We start from the raw sequence: 21,162 nt of genomic DNA on the forward strand, positions 1-21,162 counted from the left end.
TTTTGGAGGATTTAGTCAATTTAGTAACACCCATGGTGTTCCCGGATAAAACACACACACAAACACACACACAGCAATTTGATACATTTCCCGCTCTTATGTGCCCCTCCCCCCACATGGATCACACCTGGCACACGCAATACATGTTCAGTGTCTGTTCTTTGTATATTTACTGCAGTTCTTCATGTATACCAGTATTCTGATACATTATGTACAGTTTGAAAGGGTGTGAAATGAAATGTGGTGATGATTAATGGTTTTTGTGTTAATGTAATAGCAGTTAAAACAGGGTTAGGGTTACACCAAAGTAAGGGGGGGGAACAGGAGGGTTACATACAGGGGTTAAATTGGGCCGGGGCTGTCCGGGGCTCAGCCCCGGCACATAGGACGATGCTCTGACGTCATCACCCTCGCTCATTTGTCATTTGTTTAAGCCATATGTTTAAAACATCTCTCGTTCTTAATATAGACTTTATTTAGGCTCGATATGTGTCGACTTTACTTTAAAATAGCAGATCTCTGTGAAAGGATATCGTTTTTCCGCTTAGTGAACGTGTGTCTCTGCTCCAAAGTCTGCAGCGGTGTGTGTGTGTGTGTGTGTGTGTGTGTGTGTGTGTGTGTGTGTGTGTGTGTGTGTGGTGTGTGTGTGTGTGTGTGTGTGTGTGTGTGTGTGTGTGTGTGTGTGTGTGTGTGTGTGTGTGTGTGTGTGTGTGTGTGTGGAGCGGTACCGCCAAACCCCCGACCCGTCTTGTAACACGGAGCCCGTTTCCTACACCATCAGGGCCGGATCTAACCAATGTGCTGCCCTAGGCGAGGTTTTAGCTGACCCACTTTGAAATAAGTCAAACATAGCTGCACCCTAAAAAGAGTTAACTGATTGAATTATGACTGAAGACCGTCAGCTGTCTTTCTCTTCCGTTTTTTTCCTCGATACGTAAAGGCTGCAGCACCTTTAACAACTTCTCTCTACAAATCAAACATACCGGTAAGCCAGCATCGTTTGCTGTGAAAGCGGATAACTCTGTCCACGCAGAATTAAATCCTGTGTTCCTCCAATACTTTTCTTTTCTTTGATTTATCCATAGTTCGCTCATCGAGCCAGGGGTCCGGTTATTCACCTGCAGGAAAAGGCGCTGGCGCGGGACCGTAACAGGATGTGACGCATATTTTAGTTGACCTAATTAAAACCATTTTGTTTTTTATTTATGTGTCACAGTATCACCTCAAAATACAAGATACGAAACATTTTCAACCGTGCAACAACATTTAAATAGTCCTACAAATACTTTTATTTAATTTCCTTCTTATTTATGTCTAAACTCAAGGGAGCCAGAGCAGAGGGCTTAAAGGGCCGCATGCGGCTCGAGAGCCGCGGGTTGCCGACCCCTGCTCTAGGGGGGTCCGCGGGTATGCCCCTCCGGGAAGACATTTTTGAAAATTGTAAAGTAAAATGCTTCAATCTGGTGCACTTTGAGCAGAATTACTATAGATCTACGGGGTACAACTCTAAAACACCCATATGAAAAAGATCGGTTTACATTTTAATATCCAAATATGTGAACATAACCAATAACCTACCACAGCCAATAACAAATACATTTAACTTATTTTATTTTTGTTGTTCATTCATATCTTATTTTACCTAGTTAACATTTATTTATTTATGCATATTTTTGTATCTCTCAAGTTTTAAACGATATTTTTTGGTTACTGTCCTATAGTTTACATTGAAATGATATCAAACCTTTGATCCAATGGCCTTTCCCCTCTCTGTCTGTGTCTGTGTATTCTCTTGTTCCGATTAACCCAGCCAAATCTTTGTTCTTGTTTTGTATCTATATCTACGCCGGGATCCGGAGTCGAGGCTGATCCTCTTGCTGTAGTCCTGTGTCTTGGATCCTCTATCCTGAGTTCTGGATTAAGTCGTGGACTTCGGGTCGTGGCTGAACCTGTCTCTGCGGTCCTGCCTTGGGTCTCGTCATGCTGCTTCCCTGATGGCTTCCACAGGATTGTAGCTGACATCCTCGTGGATTCATCTTCTTATTACAGACACATGCATTTCCTAACATTCGGTCTATATGCTGTAAAATGTATTATCTCTTGGATTTACACACGGCATCTATTGCACGTCTGTCCGTCCTGGGAGAGGGATCCCTCCTCTGTTGCTCTCCCTGAGGTTTCTCCCATGTCCCCTTTAAACTGTGGGTTTTCTCTGGAAGTGTTTCCTTGTACGATGTGAAGGTCTAAGGACAGAGGGTCTAAGGACAGAGGGTCTAAGGACAGAGGGTCTAAGGATAGAGGGTGTCGTTTTTCTCATACTGATATTCTGAACAATCTGTGCTGTTGTATTTGCTGTAAAGTGTCTCTACTGTAGGCTATTTTTATTATATGTACAGCACTTTGGCTCGACCAAAAATCGTTTATAAATGTGCTATATAAATAAAACTTGATTTGATTTGGTCCAAATAATTATAAAGGAGTGCCTTGGAAATATTTGTTTACATAAATTGCATTTATCTCTCCCATGCCCACTTTAGCTGTGAGCTGCGGGCGGAAAAAAAAGGCCCTGTACACCATGCTAAATGTATGTCTGCATAAAGCTGAGTTATGATCGGTCATAATAACACAGAATTTGGTGATGATTAAATAGTTTACAGTGAGAGATTTACTCCCATACTTTTGGCCATACTCACGCAGCCATACAAATGAATTGAGATTTCCACACAAATGTTCTTTAGCAAGTGTGCAGAGCAGTGTTGATTTAAAAAAGCAATTTGAAGGTTGGATATTTGTAAACCTTTTTTTGTGTATATATATGAATAATTTAAGATGTAAATGAATTCCAGTTTATTTGTAGTACTTTCTATTTTTATTGTGACATTTGGTGGCATCAATGTGTGCATTTGATACAGATAATGGAGCAGTTGCTTTTAGGGCCACAGTGTAGGCTGCTGTAATCCACTTCAAGACACTGGTACTTGCGTACCATGCTGCGAATGGATCTGGCCCTTCCTACATCCAGGACATGGTTAAACCGTACACCCCAGCGCGTGCACTCCGCTCTGCATCAGCCAAACGACTCGCTGCACCCTCGCTGCGAGGGGGACCCAAGTTCCCATCAGCAAAAACACGTGGGTTTGCTATCCTGGCTCCAAGATGGTGGAATGAGCTCCCCATTGACATCAGGACAGCAGATAGCTTACACACCTTCCGGCGCAGACTGAAAACTCATCTCTTTCGACTCCACCTCGAGCGATAGAATTGCTAACAAAGAACTGCTGACAGAGCACTTACTAATAAGGGACTGGCTTACCTAAAGCCAGTTGAGTAGCACTTGAAATGTTTGGCTCTATGAAACCTGATGTACTTATATGATTCTGTTTTCTTCAAGGTTGTGTCTTCCTGGTCGAATGCACTTATTTGAAGTCGCTTTGGACAAAAGCGTCAGCTAAATGCAATGTAATGTAATGTAGGCCTATATCCCTTAAGGTCAAATAATGAGATCCTCGACCTCCGCCCCCCTCTCACACCTCCACACAGAGCCCCCCCCATATCAAATCCCAACTCAACCCCTGGTTACATATATACAGTATACAAAAGTAAAGGAAGGAATATAAAGAAAATAGTGATTAAAAAAAGGTAACATTTAAGGTAGGCTACAATATGTTCTTCAGACACACATTGACCTGCGGCTCGCCTGCTAACGTCACTTCGCTGACTCAGGTCCGCGTCATCAGCCGCAATCTGCTCACATACTCTGCAGGTGAGTGTCGTTGCATGACTTCCACTTTTACCGCACACACAGCCTGGCGGAGGGTGCTGTTTTGCAACACTTCTAAACGATGTTTTTCCAGCAGATCAGCAAGTCTCCTCAATAATTCCTCCGACAAGTTTCAACAAGAGCCTCCTCCTTCTCCTCCTCCTCCTCCTCCTGATGCGGAGATGATGATGTAAAGAGCTTTAATCCTGGGGGTTGACACCGCCTGTTTTCTGTCTTGTTGCTCCACCTCCATCGCCTTGAATTAAAGCCGCATTTGAGGCTCCGCGAGGGCAGTTTCTCAAGAGGAAGCAGACGGGAGGCGGGTTGCTTGTGTTTAACGGAACATTTTAAAACATGGCAGAGAATAAAATGGGTCCGAACCTCCAGGCTGGAGCTGGGATCTTCGCCAAGCGGTTCCAGAAGTCTTTGAACCGAGCTCAGGAGAAGGTGAGCCATGGAAATCAAACTTTCTTCAACTTTCTTAGGGTGCGTTTAACCTAAGAACTGCACCCTAGAAGCACTGTCATGAGTTTGGTGAGATAACACAGACTTCTTCTAGCCTTTGCCCAGCTTCACCCTGTGGTAACTCACCAAACGCCCTATTGCTATGGTAAACACACTTTTTCAAGATGACTGTAAGGAAATAGATTATTTTACATGTCTGAAAGGGGTGTATCTTCAAGTTTAAGATGTAAAACAAGCTGCTTCTTCATGGGAAAATAGCTGTGTATAATTAAAATGTACATAAGTGTACAAACACGGAGACTCTTTTTGATGCACATAGTTCATATTTGTTGTATCTTCTCCAGAATATATATCAGACATTAATAAAGACTGAGTATCGTCTGGTCTAAGATATAACATAAGGCAAGCTGCTCCTTCAGAGGAAAGAAAGGTTGATTATAGCTATTGGTTACACTAGAAATTGGCAAACGCTTCTCAAGAATACCTACTGCTCTGTCGCAACTGTTGCTTTCACAATCTACTGTCCTGTCATGCAGCTCTGTAACAACTCAAAACTCATAATGAAATGCTCCAGATGAGAGGATAACATCATGTCAAGCCTATTAGCTTAACCTGATTATAACGGAGTGTAAAAGTGTTATCAGGGAGAAGGAGAAGCAGACAGGAAACCACTTTTTTTTTTAATTTACTGAATGTTTTGAACTCTTATATTTGCTGATGCATTAATGAAAACATTAGTGTGGAGTTTCCCAGGCTGAGCATCGTAGTGTTTTTCAGCTGTGTGCGGACACAAAAGCTGCCACTTCCTGTCTGTGCACTTCCTCTCGCTTGCTGAGCTCTTCTCTCTCACTTTGTGGTCGACTTGTTTAATGTTCACTGCTCCACCTTAAAGTAGCAGCTACTCAAAGTGTGCATGGACTGCTGGAGTTGCAAGGTCGATTTTGGGGGCGTCCATTTCTCATAAATGGGAGGATAGACCTGATAATGAGAGCCTTTGTTGCAGATTTAACATTAAAGGTCATGCATTGTAGCGTTCAGGATTCTGTGGACTGTGAAGGACACAGTAACAATTAGCGCCATGTGTGTCAAGTTCAAGGCCAGGTTGGAGTATGTGCCTCAGTATATGGAGCACTAATCTGTTATTATTAAAATATGCTAAATCTGCTGGGCCTATTTGATCCCTGTTTATTCTGACAATGATTGGACCAATAATCTGCTTTGGCATTTGTTTATAGCACCTTCTAATTGGCCGAAATGTACATTATATTACATTTGTTAGACGCTTTTATCCAAAGCGACTTACATACTCAATACTGTGGGCAATCCCCACAGGAGCACTTTGGGGTGAAGTGTCTCAGGGACACAACGACATGTTGACTGCAGTGGGGTTTGAACCTGTGCCCCCCTGATCCCAACACCAACCCACTGCGCCACACGCCTCCGTGCAATAAGCTTTTATGGACCCAAGTATCTGCCCCGGCATTAAAAATCATTCCAACAATTAGGCATTGCACACTTTTAGTCAGTTATTGTTCTTTCTTGACCAATCCTGTTGCCTACATTACCCACAATGCAATTGGACTGCAGACCGTTTGGCCAGTGATTTGGGTGGGTTGTCCTAGACGAAGAGCAGACTACTGCTGTTAAGTTGTGTTCAGCGCCGGATTTCATTCGGACGGCACCGCTTCAATACAAAGTCAATGCAGAGACGTAAAAAAATACATTTGAGCCTTGTGACAAAAATGCATCCGATGATTCATCCGCATGAGTGGAAATGTGTTGGCTTTGAAGAATAATTACTGTTACACTCCCTCTGACGTCGCCAAGAGTCTGTAATGGAGGACACACTTATTGTTGACGCTTGCAGAAATGATTCCAAAGTCAATACTTTACAGACCCAAGGATAGGGCCAGGAGGACACTCAGCAAAAGTGGTTATTTGGGTCTTGGTTGCTGTTGGCAATACATGTTGCTAAGGTATGTGGTGCCTCTTTCCTTTTCTGAAGGAGTACTACAATTGGCTGTCGAGGGTCAAAATGTGTAAGTAAATACTTTCCAAAGCTGTTTTCCAGGCAAAAACAACACGCTGTCTTGAACCCCGATATAAACTGAGATCACTTGATGACATTTATCAGATCATGTGCGACTCATTCTTTCCCCATATGCAGTTGTGCCCCTGTAAACCAACATTGATGTGTAAAGCTGTTGGAGTTCCTCTTTAATAAGTCTCCCTCTAGTAATCATGAATGCTATGTCTGTGATGTGAAACTCACCGTGCCGTCCTCTCTCAGGTCCTTCAAAAACTGGGCAAAACCATGGAGACCAAGGACGAACAGTTCGAGGTGTGCGTTCAGAGCCTCAACAAACAACAGGTAACTTTTTAACACAAGCAACAGGTCTCTCTCTCACTACTGGACCCAAATATAGGTCTAGTACATTGCTTGCTTTATTCCAACAGCTCATTTGATCCCCCTTACCAAACATTCCCGTTAAAAAAGTGTTTTGTTTTTGCTGCCAGTTCACACAATCAGCTCAACACTTGTTGTTTTCCTGCATATACAGCTTGTCATTTCTCCTCATGGCCATAAGCTTGTTTGCTTATGTTAGTAAACTTGTCATGGTTATAGAGTGGTGCAGGCATGAGTCCTTAAACCTGGAAAGGAGTTGGCATGTTAACATTTCTGGCTCTCTTGTGTTGAAGTCAAAACAATTTTGAATGTGTTTTTGGTTACAAGGTCTGAGGTTAACACAAGTTCACGAGATGGCCTACACCGTAAAATATGTCACTAGATACCCCACTTGTGAATGTCATGAAAACCACTGTTACTAAATAAACTAAACGTCATCAAGCTGTCCTTAGCCGCCTTTAGCTTAGCGGTGGAGACGTGACCATTCAAACCATGGTGTAGGTTGTTTGCCTCGTTATCTTTTTGCTAGTTTGTGGAGATTATCCTGCTGAATAAAAAAGTAAATGTAATGTCAGGGTTGAACGTGTGTTTGCCAAAGGCCTTATGTTCTGCAATTTTCCAAATATTCAAAGGGAAAATCCCCTAGCTTTTCGTTGAGGAAGCCTTTTGTGATGCTAATATCCAGGTCGACCTACAGCAATACTTCATCACTGCACCACCTCATTACTAGAATTTCCCCACAGGGATTAATAAAGGTCCATCTCATCTTACAATCAATGGTAATGACTGAAAAAGCACATAACTTAATGTCTCATTTCTACTTGTGCCACTGTTTTAGCATTCTTGATCCTCCTGTTACCACTTTTACTTCAGTTCGACCAAAGGTTCACTTTTAGGTTCCTCAAGCTCATTCAGTGTTGAATGCAACACTACTGTAGATGTTGCAGCGAAACTGACAACAGGAAGGAAGTCTGCATGCTCACAAGACACGCTGCTTTCACTTCACCACCGCTATTGCCACATTTAAAAGTTGTGATTGATATTTAATTTAAACTCCACACTGTGGTAAAACAACCATATATTGCACATTGAATGCATCTTGGGGTCTAGAAAAAGCATTCCTGTTCACAGAGTCCCCGAAAACACACTGATTTCAACACGAGGGTGAAGGAAATGACGACGCATAAATGACTCGAATCTGCTGAACAGATACCGTTACTAGGTGTCACCAAGTGTTTGACTCATTTGTTTTTCTGCTTTGTAGGGTGACGGCAACAGGCTGTTTAAAGATGTCAAAGCCTACCATGCAGCAGTGAAAGGTAATGAAGGCATTCACAGAACACATCACATTGCCAAAGGAGTTAGTGAATCAAAGGGGAAGTGGATCTTTCTATTCTTGGACGCTGTGTCAACTTTCACAATTCTGTGTGTGTTGCCATGTTCGAAAAGGACAAATAAAAGTCATGCAGGGAAAATGGCAGATGCAGCTTTGTGGTTCATGTGGAAGAAGCCGCGGTGTTTCTTTGGATGTCAGCTCTTGCTCCTGCATCGTCAGGAAACCAGTGTTTTTCTGACCTTCTCAGTGTGTGTGTAGCAGCAGAGCCACAAACCATAAACTCAATAGCCTCACAATGCATTGCACAGCTGATTCTGGCTGATAAGGTCCTTACTGTATGGAGTCTTGATTACATTTCTTTATTTTCTCCCACAATTCCCTCTTCCTCTCCACAGCCATGCATGACACGTCCAAGCGTTTGTCCCAGACGCTGCGGGAGGTCTACGAGCCGGAGTGGAACGGAGTGGAGGACTTCGCTGTCATCACAGAGGTATGATCAGAGATGGCAAAAGTACACACATCCTTTACTCAAGTAGAAGTACAGATATGTTTAAAAATACTCTGGTAGAAGTACTGACTAAACTTCTTTACTCAAGTCAAAGTAAAGAGGCTTTGAAATGTACTTCAGTAAAAAGTACCCATAACTAGCAGCTGCTTTAAAGAGTACCTGACCTCCCTTTATATTAATAGAACAATAATGTCATTGTTAGCTAATGAATGTTTCCATGCTGAACAACGGCAACATGACAACGTTTCCATTGGTCCCTCTTCTTTAGAGAAGACCAGGAAATGATGGATACACGGATCATGTTCAAATCAATAGGCACGCAATGACTCTAAAGAATAATGATCACGCATCAAACACACATTCAGACTAAAGGAACCAGCTGTTTGGAAAATGAGAGAAGTAGAAAGTACAAGTATTTGTGTTCAACATGTAAGAAGTAGAAAGTACAGGTATTTGAGTTCAACATGTAAGAAGTAGAAAGTACAGGTATTTGAGTTCAACATGTAAGAAGTAGAAAGTACAGGTATTTGAGTTCAACATGTAAGAAGTAGAAAGTACAGGTATTTGAGTTCAACATGTGAGAAGTAGAAAGTACAGGTATTTGAGTTCAACATGTAAGAAGTAGAAAGTACAGGTATTTGTGTTCAACATGTAAGAAGTAGAAAGTACAGGTATTTGAGTTCAACATGTAAGAAGTAGAAAGTACAGGTATTTGAGTTCAACATGTAAGAAGTAGAAAGTACAGGTATTTGTGTTCAACATGTAAGAAGTAGAAAGTACAGGTATTTGAGTTCAACATGTAAGAAGTAGAAAGTACAGGTATTTGAGTTTCAACATGTAAGAAGTAGAAAGTACAGGTATTTGTGTTCAACATGTAAGAAGTAGAAAGTACAGGTATTTGTGTTCAACATGTAAGAAGTAGAAAGTACAGGTATTTGTGTTCAACATGTAAGAAGTAGAAAGTACAGGTATTTGAGTTCAACATGTAAGAAGTAGAAAGTACAGGTATTTGTGTTCAACATGTAAGAAGTAGAAAGTACAGGTATTTGGGTTCAACATGTAAGAAGTAGAAAGTACAGGTATTTGAGTTCAACATGTAAGAAGTAGAAAGTACAGGTATTTGTGTTCAACATGTAAGAAGTAGAAAGTACAGGTATTTGAGTTCAACATGTAAGAAGTAGAAAGTACAGGTATTTGGGTTCAACATGTAAGAAGTAGAAAGTACAGGTATTTGGGTTCAAAATGTAAGAAGTAAGTACAGTAAGGAAGTATTTGTACTCCACTACTTCCCACCTCTGGGTATGATGTGTTTGTTTGAACAGTAACATGAGGGTTGCTCCTTAAGGCCAGGTCATTGGATAAAAAGGCTTTTACTTTAGCAGGTGGGTCTTGCATTCGGAAAAAGTGGTTTCACCAAGCAGTTTTTGCAGATTTTCAGTTTCTGTTAAAAACCCCCAATTCCCAACCCTAACTCTAACCCAATTCACCAGCAGGTTCATATGCAAGTACACATGTAAGTGGAAAGTGGAGTTTCTCTCTCCAAGCCATACTTCTCCATTTCAGCAGCCCTTACCCACACACAACCGTTTTATTTACTTGTATGACTTTCAATAGTTTTGTGGTTTTATCATTTGGGGTGACACAGCGGTATAAACAAAGGTTGCCTCTTATAGGTCAACAAAAGTGAAACAAGAATTTCTAACCTGGCATCGTCCAAAGTTAACATTTCTGTTGTTGTTGTTGCAATGTATGCAAATCAGCAAGTATTTAGTAAGAGATTGCAGAACATAACATTTAAAACACTTCCAATAAAAGAAGAACCCCTAACGTAAGTAATCAACCTAGAAAATCCTCATATTGATGATTTTTTAAAATACAAATTTCAACCACATTCACCTTAATTCTTCAAACACATTGTGCAACATATTCATATCGTTATTCTAAGAAGTCATGTATTTATTGACTCTGGTTGCAGTCACATTGATGTGATGTGATCCCAACTGTGTCTCTTAGAGTGAAGACTTGCTGTGGAACGACTACGAAGAGAAGCTCAGTGACCAGATCGTCCGCACCATGGAGAACTACACCAGCCAGTTCCCAGAGGTCAAGGTAACCTGAGGCTTTGTACCTTTTACACCAGTTCCTTGGGGCCTCTGAGAGAACATCCGTCTGATTTGAATGACACCCATGGAGATCATCTACCTTTTATAACTAAAGAAACTCTTGTGTGTGTTTTTAGGAACGAGTTGGTAAACGCGGCAGAAAGCTGGTGGACTACGATTCAGCCCGTCACCACCTGGAGGCGCTGCAGAGTGCCAAGAAGAAGGATGAAGCCAAAATAACAAAGGTAGAATAAGCTAGTGATGGGAATTACGGCTCTTTGAAGGGAGCCGGATCTTATGGCTCCGTTCCTCTCCGAGAGCCGTTCAAAAGAGACGGTTTTTTTAAGGGGGCGGGGCTAATAGGTTTATCTGCGAAATAATCACCAGGATAATATTGACTGTATTGCCAGAAATCTACTTTTGTATAACTTGCTACATCTCTCAGCCAGCCAAACTACTACTCAAGCAGCATGCGTTATGCCATCAGTGCTTCTCAAAGTGTGGTCCGTGGACCACTGGTGGGCCGTGAGCGCCCCCTAGTGGTCCGTGAGTATATTGGTACAATTTCACATTTTAAATAAATTAATAAATTAAAGTTTTACGCACTCTCGCGGGAATATCTCCGCAATGGAGCGAGCTTAGTTTCACTTTCGATTGCATGATATAGCCCAGCGCAACACCTTCATCACACATGTTGCCACTTGTTTGTACCATTTTCAGGCGATTTGTAATCTATTCTAGAAAAACTATGTGATTTTGGATATTTGTGGAGTTAGGTGGTCCGCGAGTGTTTTTTTATTGGTTAAGTGTCCTTGGTATGAAAAAGTTTGAGAAACACTGATCTACAGCAACTTTGCATTCAGGAGAGCAAGTTCCTTTAAAGGCGATTTATGGCAGGCAGTGAACCAACGATAAAAAGAACCCGGTTCCCTTCGTTCATACCAAAGAGCCGTTCAAAAGAATCAGATCGTTCGTCAACGTCACATCACTAGAATAAGCATTATAGTCAATAAGTGGTGGCAGACAGTCAAAGTCAACTTTATTGTCAATCTTTCAGTTTGTGTAGACAGAGAGATCGAAATGCCGTTTCCCACAATCCCGAATATAAAAATACAAATATGTATCCTACATATACACAATCAACAGACACATGTATACATATGCACACATTAGACATAAATAAAAGCACAACAGTCAATATGTACAAAGTAACAGTCACTTCAATAACCTTGAGAAATGTGCATTAGTGCAAGACTGGATTAGTTTGCAAGTATTTGAATGATGTTCTTTTGGATCCTCTTCAACAGGCGGATGAAGAGTTCAACAAAAGCCAGAATGTCTTTGAGGAGATAAACACCGAGCTGAGGGAGGAGCTGCCTGTCCTCTATCAGAGGTAAGGTTATCATGAACTCATAGATAACACTTGGCCAAAACGTCCCAGTTTTCCGGGCAGAGTCCCCGTTTTCGGTGGCCGGTACCCGGTTGAAACTCCCGAAAATGTTCCCGTTTTTGAACGTGCGTTAAAAAAAATAGAGCAAGGTGAAATCAAATGTTATATGTCAGTAAACACAGAGTAACAGTGTTGTGCCTGTTTGTAACGTTAGCGTATTTCTTCTTCTACTACTTCTTCTTTTTTGTTTAATGGCGAATCGCTTCAGCTTGGAGCATATATCGCCACCTACTGTTGATTTATTAAATGTTTATATTAAATCCTTGTCCTCAGACCAGTGTTTTTGAGGAACTTGAAGATCAGCTTGTTTACTTGATATCTTGATTTACTTTTGTATATTGACTTGAAATCCATGTCCTTGATGTTATGTTGTTCCAGTGCAGTTTTCAGAATGAGTCTGTTATAATCCGGGCAGCTAAAAAATACATGATGTAATTGTTCTCCCCAATTTTCGCCGCCCCCGATGGGTTGATGCACCCTTAGCATTCGCCTATACTGCCTATGCCAAGGCCGGCCCTGGTGAAAACAATGACATCAGCAAAAAATAAGACAGACAACTACAGATGGCACCACACATGATGGTTACTTGTTATTATTTAGGGCTGCCTGTATGGATCAGGTTTTTGCCAAAGCGAGCCCTTTTACTAGAATAATAATATGTTATGTATTATATCAACCGTATTGGTACAATGAGCGACATCTAGTGACGGATTTTGGAACATTGATTTGATTTTTCTCATGGCAGTTAGACTCTAGAGACAAACCAGGGGACTTTATGTTTATTTTTAATCTGTGTCTGTCCATTTGGTGTAGTGTTTGATCCAATATTACATTAGGTTTATATATTAGTCACTTTCTTATGAAAGGCCAGGTTTTAGGCCTTGATTTGAACATTCAATCCTGAAAATAAAAAATCAACCAGATTAATGTTTCTTTAATCCTGACCTGACTAGATGTAAGTAGATCTGTATAGGAAGACGAGTTAAGGGATAGAGGAGAAAAGGTTATGGTATAATTACAGAGCCTGTCCATTTATAAATTGAGGAAATCAATGTTAGTCTGTTAACCAAAGTGTAGCCATCTATCAACTATCTACTATCTGTTATTAAAGATCAGAGGAAAAGAACAGAACGAGAGGGGTAAATCCGGAATAAAAATAAAGAAGCAAAGAGATTGTAGAGCAGTGAGAAGGAAAAAAGCTCGGTGTGTCAATTCATTACATTTCCAGTATTTTTCGTTGTTGTGAAAAAAAATCGCCCCCTCTGATTTTTTAACAGCCCCCTCAGTCATTTCATCCTGGAGCCGGGCCTGGTCTGTTGTTGTCAAAAGGCTGTATAAACACTGCCTAACTTGCTAATACACTATATATTGTAGAAATGATATTGCGTTTGGAGTGTATGGAGAAAGTAAAACTCGTATAAATAAACAAAACATGAAGGCTTTAAGTCCGGATAAAACGAGGCAGTGTCTGTCTTCAGCCTCTGGTGGCCAAAATGAGCACTTTTTTAATCTGTTCTTAAATCATAAGCAAATAGGAAAACACTTATTAAATCCAACATGAAACATTTATCACCAGAAGAAAATATGTTTCAGTTTGCTCTCAGTCTCTCGAAAACGCATGCGTTAGATATCTAAATGTCCAAATCGGGCCTGTAAGATTTACAGCAAAATGTCTTCAAAGACACATTTTACAGAACGTGCATATGACCTCTTGATGTTTTACTCAGAAGGGATATGAGATTGAAGTGAAAGATGAACTGAGAGCTATTTTTGTGTCTGTAGCCGGATAGGTTGCTATGTGACGGTGTTCCAAAATATATCCAACCTGAGAGACGTCTTCTACAAGGAAATGAGCGTGGTGAGAAAAGACATAATGTCCTCACTGTCATACTAGTGATGTGCTCTTGCTTGTTTAAATGATATTGATGTTAGTGTGTGTTATGTCGTGTTGCAGCTGAACCATGAGCTGTACAATGTGATGAAGAAACTGGAGACTCAACACTCAGGGAAAGCTTTCATCATCAAGGGTCTGCACAGGTGAGGCTGGGGTTATTAAAGTGTTCCCAACACGAATGTATTTACTGGTAACTTGCATTCATAGTGCTGCCTTTCTGCTACTGTGTTTTCATAATAATGGAGTACTGTTGCAATTTACAGGTGGATTTATAAAAGGCAGAATAGCTTTATTGTCCTCATACAACATTTCGTAGGCGTCTCTCAATGCAGTCCAATAAATGGGCACAATAAATAAAAGCAGCAATGAGAAGGCACTACTTAGATTAAATTGAATTAAATGTATATTTACACTTTTCACAGACAACAAAATGTTAAATAATACTGGGTATTCATAAAAAGATGCAAAAATGAACCTTGAATGCTTTTAAAGGGGACCTATTATACAAAATCCTCTTCTTCATGTCTCTTCTACATCAACATGTGTCCCCTCTTCTTCATGTCTCTTCTACATCAACATGTGTCCCCTCTTCTTCACGTCTCTTCTACATCAACATGTGTCCCCTCTTCTTCATGTCTCTTCTTTCATCAACATGTGTCCCCTCTTCTTCATGTCTCTTCTTCATCAACATGTGTCTCTTCTTCATCAACATGTGTCCCCTCTTCTTCATGTCTCTTCTACATCAACATGTGTCCCCTCTTCTTCATGTCTCTTCTACATCAACATGTGTCCCCTCTTCTTCATGTCTCTTCTACATCAACATGTGTCCCCTCTTCTTCATGTCTCTTCTTCATCAACATGTGTCTCTTCTTCATCAACATGTGTCCCCTCTTCTTCACGTCTCTTCTACATCAACATGTGTCCCCTCTTCTTCACGTCTCTTCTACATCAACATGTGTCCCCTCTTCTTCATGTCTCTTCTACATCAACATGTGTCCCCTCTTCTTCATGTCTCTCTACATCAACATGTGTCCCCTCTTCTTCATGTCTCTTCTACATCAACATGTGTCCCCTCTTCTTCATGTCTCTTCTACATCAACATGTGTCCCCTCTTCCTCATGTCTCTTCTACATCAACATGTGTCCCCTCTTCTCTCATGTCTCTTCTACATCAACATGTGTCCCCTCTTCTTCATGTCTCTTCTACATCAACATGTGTCCCCTCTTCTTCATGTCTCTTCTACATCAACATGTGTCCCCTTCTTCTTCATGTCTCTTCTACATCAACATGTGTCCCCTCTTCTTCATGTCTCTTCTACATCAACATGTGTCCCCTCTTCCTCATGTCTCTTCTACATCAACATGTGTCCCCTCTTCTCCCATGTCTCTTCTACATCAACATGTGTCCCCTCTTCTCCATGTCTCTTCTACATCAACATGTGTCCCCTCTTCTTCATGTCTCTTCTACATCAACATGTGTCCCCCTCTTCTTCATGTCTCTTCTACATCAACATGTTGTCCCCTCTTCTTCATGTCTCTTCTACATCAACATGTGTCCCCTCTTCTTCATGTCTCTTCTACATCAACATGTGTCCCCTCTTCTTTCATGTCTCTTCTACATCACATGTGTCCCCTCTTCTTCTTTCTTCATGTCTCTTCTACATTCAAACATGGTGTCCCCTCTTCTTCATGTCTCTTCTACATCAACATGTGTCCCTCTTCTTCCATGTCTCTTCTACATCAACATGTGTCCCCTCTTCTCATGTCTCTTCTACATCACATGTGTCCCCTCTTCTTCATGTCTCTTCTACATCACATGTGTCCCCTCTTCTTCATGGTCTCTTCTACATCAACAGTTGTCCCCTCTTCTTCATGTCTCTTCTACATCAACATGTGTCCTGTCCCCCTCTTCTTCATGTCTCTTCTACATCAAACATGTGTCCCCTCTTCTCATGTCTCTTCTACATCAACATGTGTCCCCTCTTCTTCATGTCTCTTCTACATCAACATGGTCCCTCTCTTCTTCATGTCTCTTTCTTACATCAACATGTGTCCCCTCTTCTTCATTGTCTCTTCTACATCAACATGTGTCCCCCTCTTCTTCATGTCTCTTCTACATCAACATGTGTCCCCTCTTCTTCATGTCTCTTCTACTTCAACATGTGTCCCCTCTTCTTCATTGTCTCTTCTACATCACATGTGTCCCCTCTTCTTCATGTCTCTTCTACATCAACATGTGTCCCCTCTTCTTCATGTCTCTTCTACAACTCACACATGTGTCCCCTCTTTTTCATGTCTCTTCTACATAACAGCTGTCCCCCTCTCTTCACGTCTCTTCTACATCAACATGTGTCCCCCTCATTCTTCACACTTCACGTCTTCTCACTCTACACATCAACATGTGTCCCCTCTTCTTCACGTCTCTTCTACATCAACAGGTGTCCCCTCTTCTTCACGTCTCTTCTATCATCAACATGTGTCCCCTCTTCTTCACGTCTCTTTCTACATCAACATGTGTCCCCTCTTCTTCACGTCTCTTCTACATCAACATGTGTCCCCCTCTTCTTCACGTCTCTTCTACTACAACATGTGTCCCATCTTCTTCATGTCTCTTCTACATCAACATGTGGTCCCCTCTTCTTCATGTCTCCTCTACATCAACATGTGTCCACTCTTCTTCACGTCTCTTCTACATCAACATGTGTCCCCTCTTCTTCATGTCTCTTCTACATCAACATGTGTCCCATCTTGTTCATGTCTCTTCTACATCAAACATGTGTCCCCCTCTTCTTCATGTCTCTTCTACATCAACATGTGTCCCCTCTTCTTCACGTCTCTTCTACATCAACATGTGTCCCATCTTCTTCATGTCTCTTCTACATCAACATGTGTCCCCTCTTCTTCATGTCTCTTCTACATCAACATGTGTCCCCTCTTCTTCATGTCTCTTCTACATCAACATGTGTCCCCTCTTCTTCATGTCTCTTCTACATCAACATGTGTCCCCTCTTCTTCATGTCTCTTCTACATCAACATGTGTCCCCTCTTCTTCATGTCTCTTCTACATCAACATGTGTCCCCTCTTCTTCATGTCTCTTCTACATCAACATGGTCCCCTCTTCTTCATGTCTCTTCTACATCAACATGTGTCCCCTCTCTTCTTCATGTTCTCTTCTTCATCAACATGTGTCCCCTCTTCTTCATGTCTCTTTTACATCAACATGTGTCCCCTCTTCTTCATGTCTCTTCTACCTCAACATGTGTCCCCTCTTCTTCATGTCTCTTCTACATCAACATGTGTCGTCTCTTCTACATCAACATGTGTCCCCTCTTCTTCATGTCTCTTCTACATCAACACGTGTCGTCTCTTCTTCATGTCTCTTCTTCATCAACATGTGTCCCCTCTTCTTCATGTCTCTTCTACATCAACATGTGTCCCCTCTTCTTCATGTCTCTTCTACATCAACACGTGTCCCCTCTTCTTCATGTCTCTTCTACATCAACATGTGTCCCCTCTTCTTCATGTCTCTTCTACATCAACATGTGTCCCCTCTTCTTCATGTCTCTTCTACATCAACATGTGTCCCCTCTTCTTCATGTCTCTTCTACATCAACATGTGTCCCCTCTTCTTCATGTCTCTTCTACATCAACATGTGTCGTCTCTTCTACATCAACATGTGTCCCCTCTTCTTCATGTCTCTTCTCCATCAACATGTGTCCCCTCTTCTTCATGTCTCTTCTACATCAACACGTGTCCCCTCTTCTTCATGTCTCTTCTCCATCAACATGTGTCCCCTCTTCTTCATGTCTCTTCTACATCAACATGTGTCCCCTCTTCTTCATGTCTCTTCTCATCAAACATGTGTCCCCTCTTCTTCATGTCTCTTCTACATCAACACGTGTCCCCTCTTCTTCATGTCTCTTCTACATCAACACGTGTCCCCCTCTTCTTCATGTCTCTTCTACATCAACACGTGTCCCCTCTTCTTCATGTCTCTTCTACATCAACATGTGTCCCCTCTTCTTCATGTCTCTTCTACATCAACATGTGTCCCCTCTTCTTCATGTCTCTTCTACATCAACATGTGTCCCCTCTTCTTCATGTCTCTTCTACATCAACACGTGTCCCCTCTTCCTCATGTCTCTTCTACATCAACATGTGTCCCCTCTTCTTCATGTCTCTTCTACATCAACATGTGTCCCCTCTTCTTCATGTCTCTTCTACATCAACACGTGTCCCCTCTTCTTCATGTCTCTTCTACATCAACATGTGTCCCCTCTTCCTCATGTATCTTCTACATCAACATGTGTCCCCTCTTCTCCATGTCTCTTCTACATCAACATGTGTCCCCTCTTCTTCATGTCTCTTCTACATCAACATGTGTCCCCTCTTCTTCTTGTCTCTTCTACATCAACATGTGTCCCCTCTTCTCCATGTCTCTTCTACATCAACATGTGTCCCCTCTTCTTCATGTCTCTTCTACATCAACATGTGTCCCCTCTTCTTCATGTCTCTTCTACATCAACATGTGTCCCCTCTGTGTAAAGAGACTGAAAGTTTCAGGAACAAAGATTCTCTCTCTTTTTGATCCATTTCTATAAAAACCTGTCTGAAAATGAGCTGATCAGATTTTGGCCACTTTATGATGTCATAACGATGTTTTGGCTTGTGTAACCATTAGCCAATCAGCAACCAAGGTAACCCCCCCCCCCCCCTTATCACCTGAATCTCCTCCTAGAGCACCATTGAGTTCTTTGTAACCAAATGTCTCTCAGAGGGGCGTGGGGAGGGGCTCCTTCTTTTCATCTAAAGTACCAGACAGAGAATCAGCACTTTGGAAACAGGGCTGAAACAGAGGGGATTATGGGTAATGCTGCAATGATCTGTTTGGTGTTTGGAGCCAAACACTTCAGAGACATGTTCTGTATCTGAGACCTGTGATATATTGATGAAAAACAGTATAATAGGTGACCTTTTTAAATATGCTAAAATTAACCTTGAATGCTTAAAAAAAGGTCCAACTATGTTTTATTTTCTTCAAATAGCAGTACAAGCAAGGCCAAGAAGAGGAAGTCTCTGGTTATCTCCAACCCCATCCCCTGCAACACAGCCTTCCCCACGGACCACGTCTCCCTCCATACAGCAGACGGAGAAAATGGAAAAGACACCGTCATGGGATCAGGGGAAAACGCTGCGTCGTCGTCCAAAGACTCGTCGGACTCTGAGTTCAGCTCCAGCGGCAGCAACTCTCCTCAGAGGCAGTCGGTGTGTGAGCAGGAGGAAACAGAGAGTCTGAATCAAGAGGAGGTGGAGGTGGAAGACGAACTCGCTGAAAACCAGTCCGATGACTCTGGGGTCGGGGTGCCGAAATCAGAGGCTGCCAATCAAGAAGTGTCTGAACCCTGTGATGCTGCAGAAAGTGAACTACAGGAGGAGAAGGATGAAGAGGAAGTGGAGGAGGAAGTAGTGAGTGAGGCACCATCATCAAAAGAGATGGGGAAACCCAAAGCTCCACCTGTTCCCACCCCTCGAGTCTCCTTCCACTGCACAGATAAACCTCCACTGTTACCCGCTAAGGAGCAGGAGGAGGAGACAGAGGAGGCTTCAGACAACCAGGAGAAGGCTGACTCTGGAGAGGACTCCACTTCCCACAATCCACCTGGCTTCCTGTACAAGGTATATATTTTGTATTAATCAGAATCATAAAAACAAAAATGTGACTGTTTTCCATTTAAGAATGAATAAGATAACATATATTATATTAACATAACATTTTAAATAATACGTCCAATAAAGATACATAACAATCATTAAATATTATATTAAATACTAGAAGTCACAAGTGCCTGATGGATTTAACCCTTATGCGTCACCACGGATATTTTTTGGCTTTCTTATTTAATATTATATTATTATATTCTGTGTTAAGACATTTGGCATACATTTTGTATTTGTTTAATTTTTTTTTATTATTACAGAATTTTTTTCCGAGTTTAGGTCGTTGTTTAAATGTATGTAGCTACGTAAGATAAAGACTAAAATGTCCACATTAAAACCAGTTATTTGATCCCATGGCAGCATGAAATCACACATTTAACTTGATCAGGCTTTACGTCTCGATCACTGCCTTTTTTTTCAATTGTAGTTTTTACTGTAATCTACCAGGTTCAGATATGTTGTCCTATGGTCCAATGCATGCAACTCTTAGATGTCTCCAAACCTAGAAAACGTTTGTAATTTAAATGTAGTTCAAACTAATCTGTTTCTTACCAGAGGGTGGCGCTAGAGAGCCATGCAGCGTCTGAGGACGGCACGCTGCAGTTTGAACAGGGTGACGTCATCCTGGTGCTCGATGACACTCAACAGGTTGGTGGGTTTTTGTAAAGATCACTTTTTGTGGAAGATTACACAAAACAGGAAATCACACCAAATTAAATCCTCACACTCTGATCAGAGGTCGTACTTGTTCTTTAACGTGTGTGTGTGTGTGTGTGTGTGTGTGTGTGTGTGTGTGTGTGTGTGTGTGTGTGTGTGTGTGTGTGTGTGTTGCAGGAGGGTCTGCTGAGGGGGATAAGGGAGGAGAGCTGGAAGCAGAACCAAGATCTTAAACACTCTGGGATCTTCTCGGAAAAACTCCTCCAGCCTGAGAAGGACGAGTGAGGCCACCGTCTTTCCTCTGTTATACTTTCTCATTTTGTTATGTCAAGCAGTGGGACACACACACACACACACACAGAGGGAGTGATCTCATATGTTGTGTATGTGAGCTGTGAAAACAGATGGCCTCACATGATGCGATGTTGCAACTCGTGGAACAAAAATGAGCTTCAGAACATTTCCTAAGACCTTGGATTGTTAAATGTTACAGTATTTTACTCTTATTGTATTTTTAAGTCTTTCTGTGAAACACTGTGAAACAAAATGTCTTTTTTTTTTTTTATACCAATGCTGTGATCTTGTGTAAAATGTCCAATAAAGTTCTAGATTAAAGGGAAGTGTGTCAGTCTGTTTTAAATCATGCCGGTTTGAATTCAGCAAGGTTCTGCTTTGGGTCCTATATTTAGCTGATTTTCGGATATTTAAAAAGCAGATATAATAACGTGCATTTTGTGTGAATAAAGAGAAATTGTCGCTGGAGATAATATCTCAAGTCTGAGCTTGTGAAAGATCACAATGATTCACCACCAAGGAATGTGAAATATTGTCAGGATCTGGAAAACACAGCGACTGTGAAGAGTT

At 41.6% G+C, this 21,162-nt stretch overlaps 1 protein-coding gene across 2 annotated transcripts; it reads left to right on the plus strand.

Moving 5' to 3' along the window:
• The first annotated feature begins 3,774 nt into the window (after positions 1–3,774).
• On the plus strand, positions 3,775–20,918 carry bin2b (bridging integrator 2b). Of its 2 annotated transcripts, none has more exons than XM_034233252.1 (12): positions 3,775–4,207; positions 6,516–6,596; positions 7,897–7,951; positions 8,364–8,458; positions 10,490–10,585; positions 10,716–10,823; positions 11,886–11,971; positions 13,811–13,886; positions 13,983–14,065; positions 18,972–19,599; positions 20,197–20,289; positions 20,476–20,918. In XM_034233252.1, exons 1-12 carry the CDS (start codon positions 4,115–4,117, stop codon positions 20,581–20,583), a joined length of 1,602 nt encoding a protein of 533 aa, XP_034089143.1. In that variant the 5' UTR covers positions 3,775–4,114; the 3' UTR covers positions 20,584–20,918. The 2 variants fall into 2 exon arrangements, with proteins under 2 accessions (XP_034089143.1, XP_034089142.1); XM_034233251.1 differs by having other exon boundaries at positions 3,778–4,207; positions 18,969–19,599.
• Positions 20,919–21,162: the final 244 nt, after the last annotated feature.

The sequence above is a fragment of the Gymnodraco acuticeps genome, unplaced genomic scaffold (genome assembly GCF_902827175.1).
Source record: "Gymnodraco acuticeps unplaced genomic scaffold, fGymAcu1.1, whole genome shotgun sequence".
Classification (NCBI taxonomy): domain Eukaryota; kingdom Metazoa; phylum Chordata; class Actinopteri; order Perciformes; family Bathydraconidae; genus Gymnodraco; species Gymnodraco acuticeps.

Coding starts and splice junctions, on each gene's coding strand:
- bin2b (XM_034233251.1), top strand. CDS start 4,115: ATGGCAGAGAATAAAATGGGTCCGAACCTCCAGGCTGGAGCTGGGATC. Junction 6,597..7,896: donor AGAGCCTCAACAAACAACAG/GTAACTTTTTAA, acceptor TCTGCTTTGTAG/GGTGACGGCAACAGGCTGTT. Junction 10,824..11,885: donor ATGAAGCCAAAATAACAAAG/GTAGAATAAGCT, acceptor CCTCTTCAACAG/GCGGATGAAGAGTTCAACAA.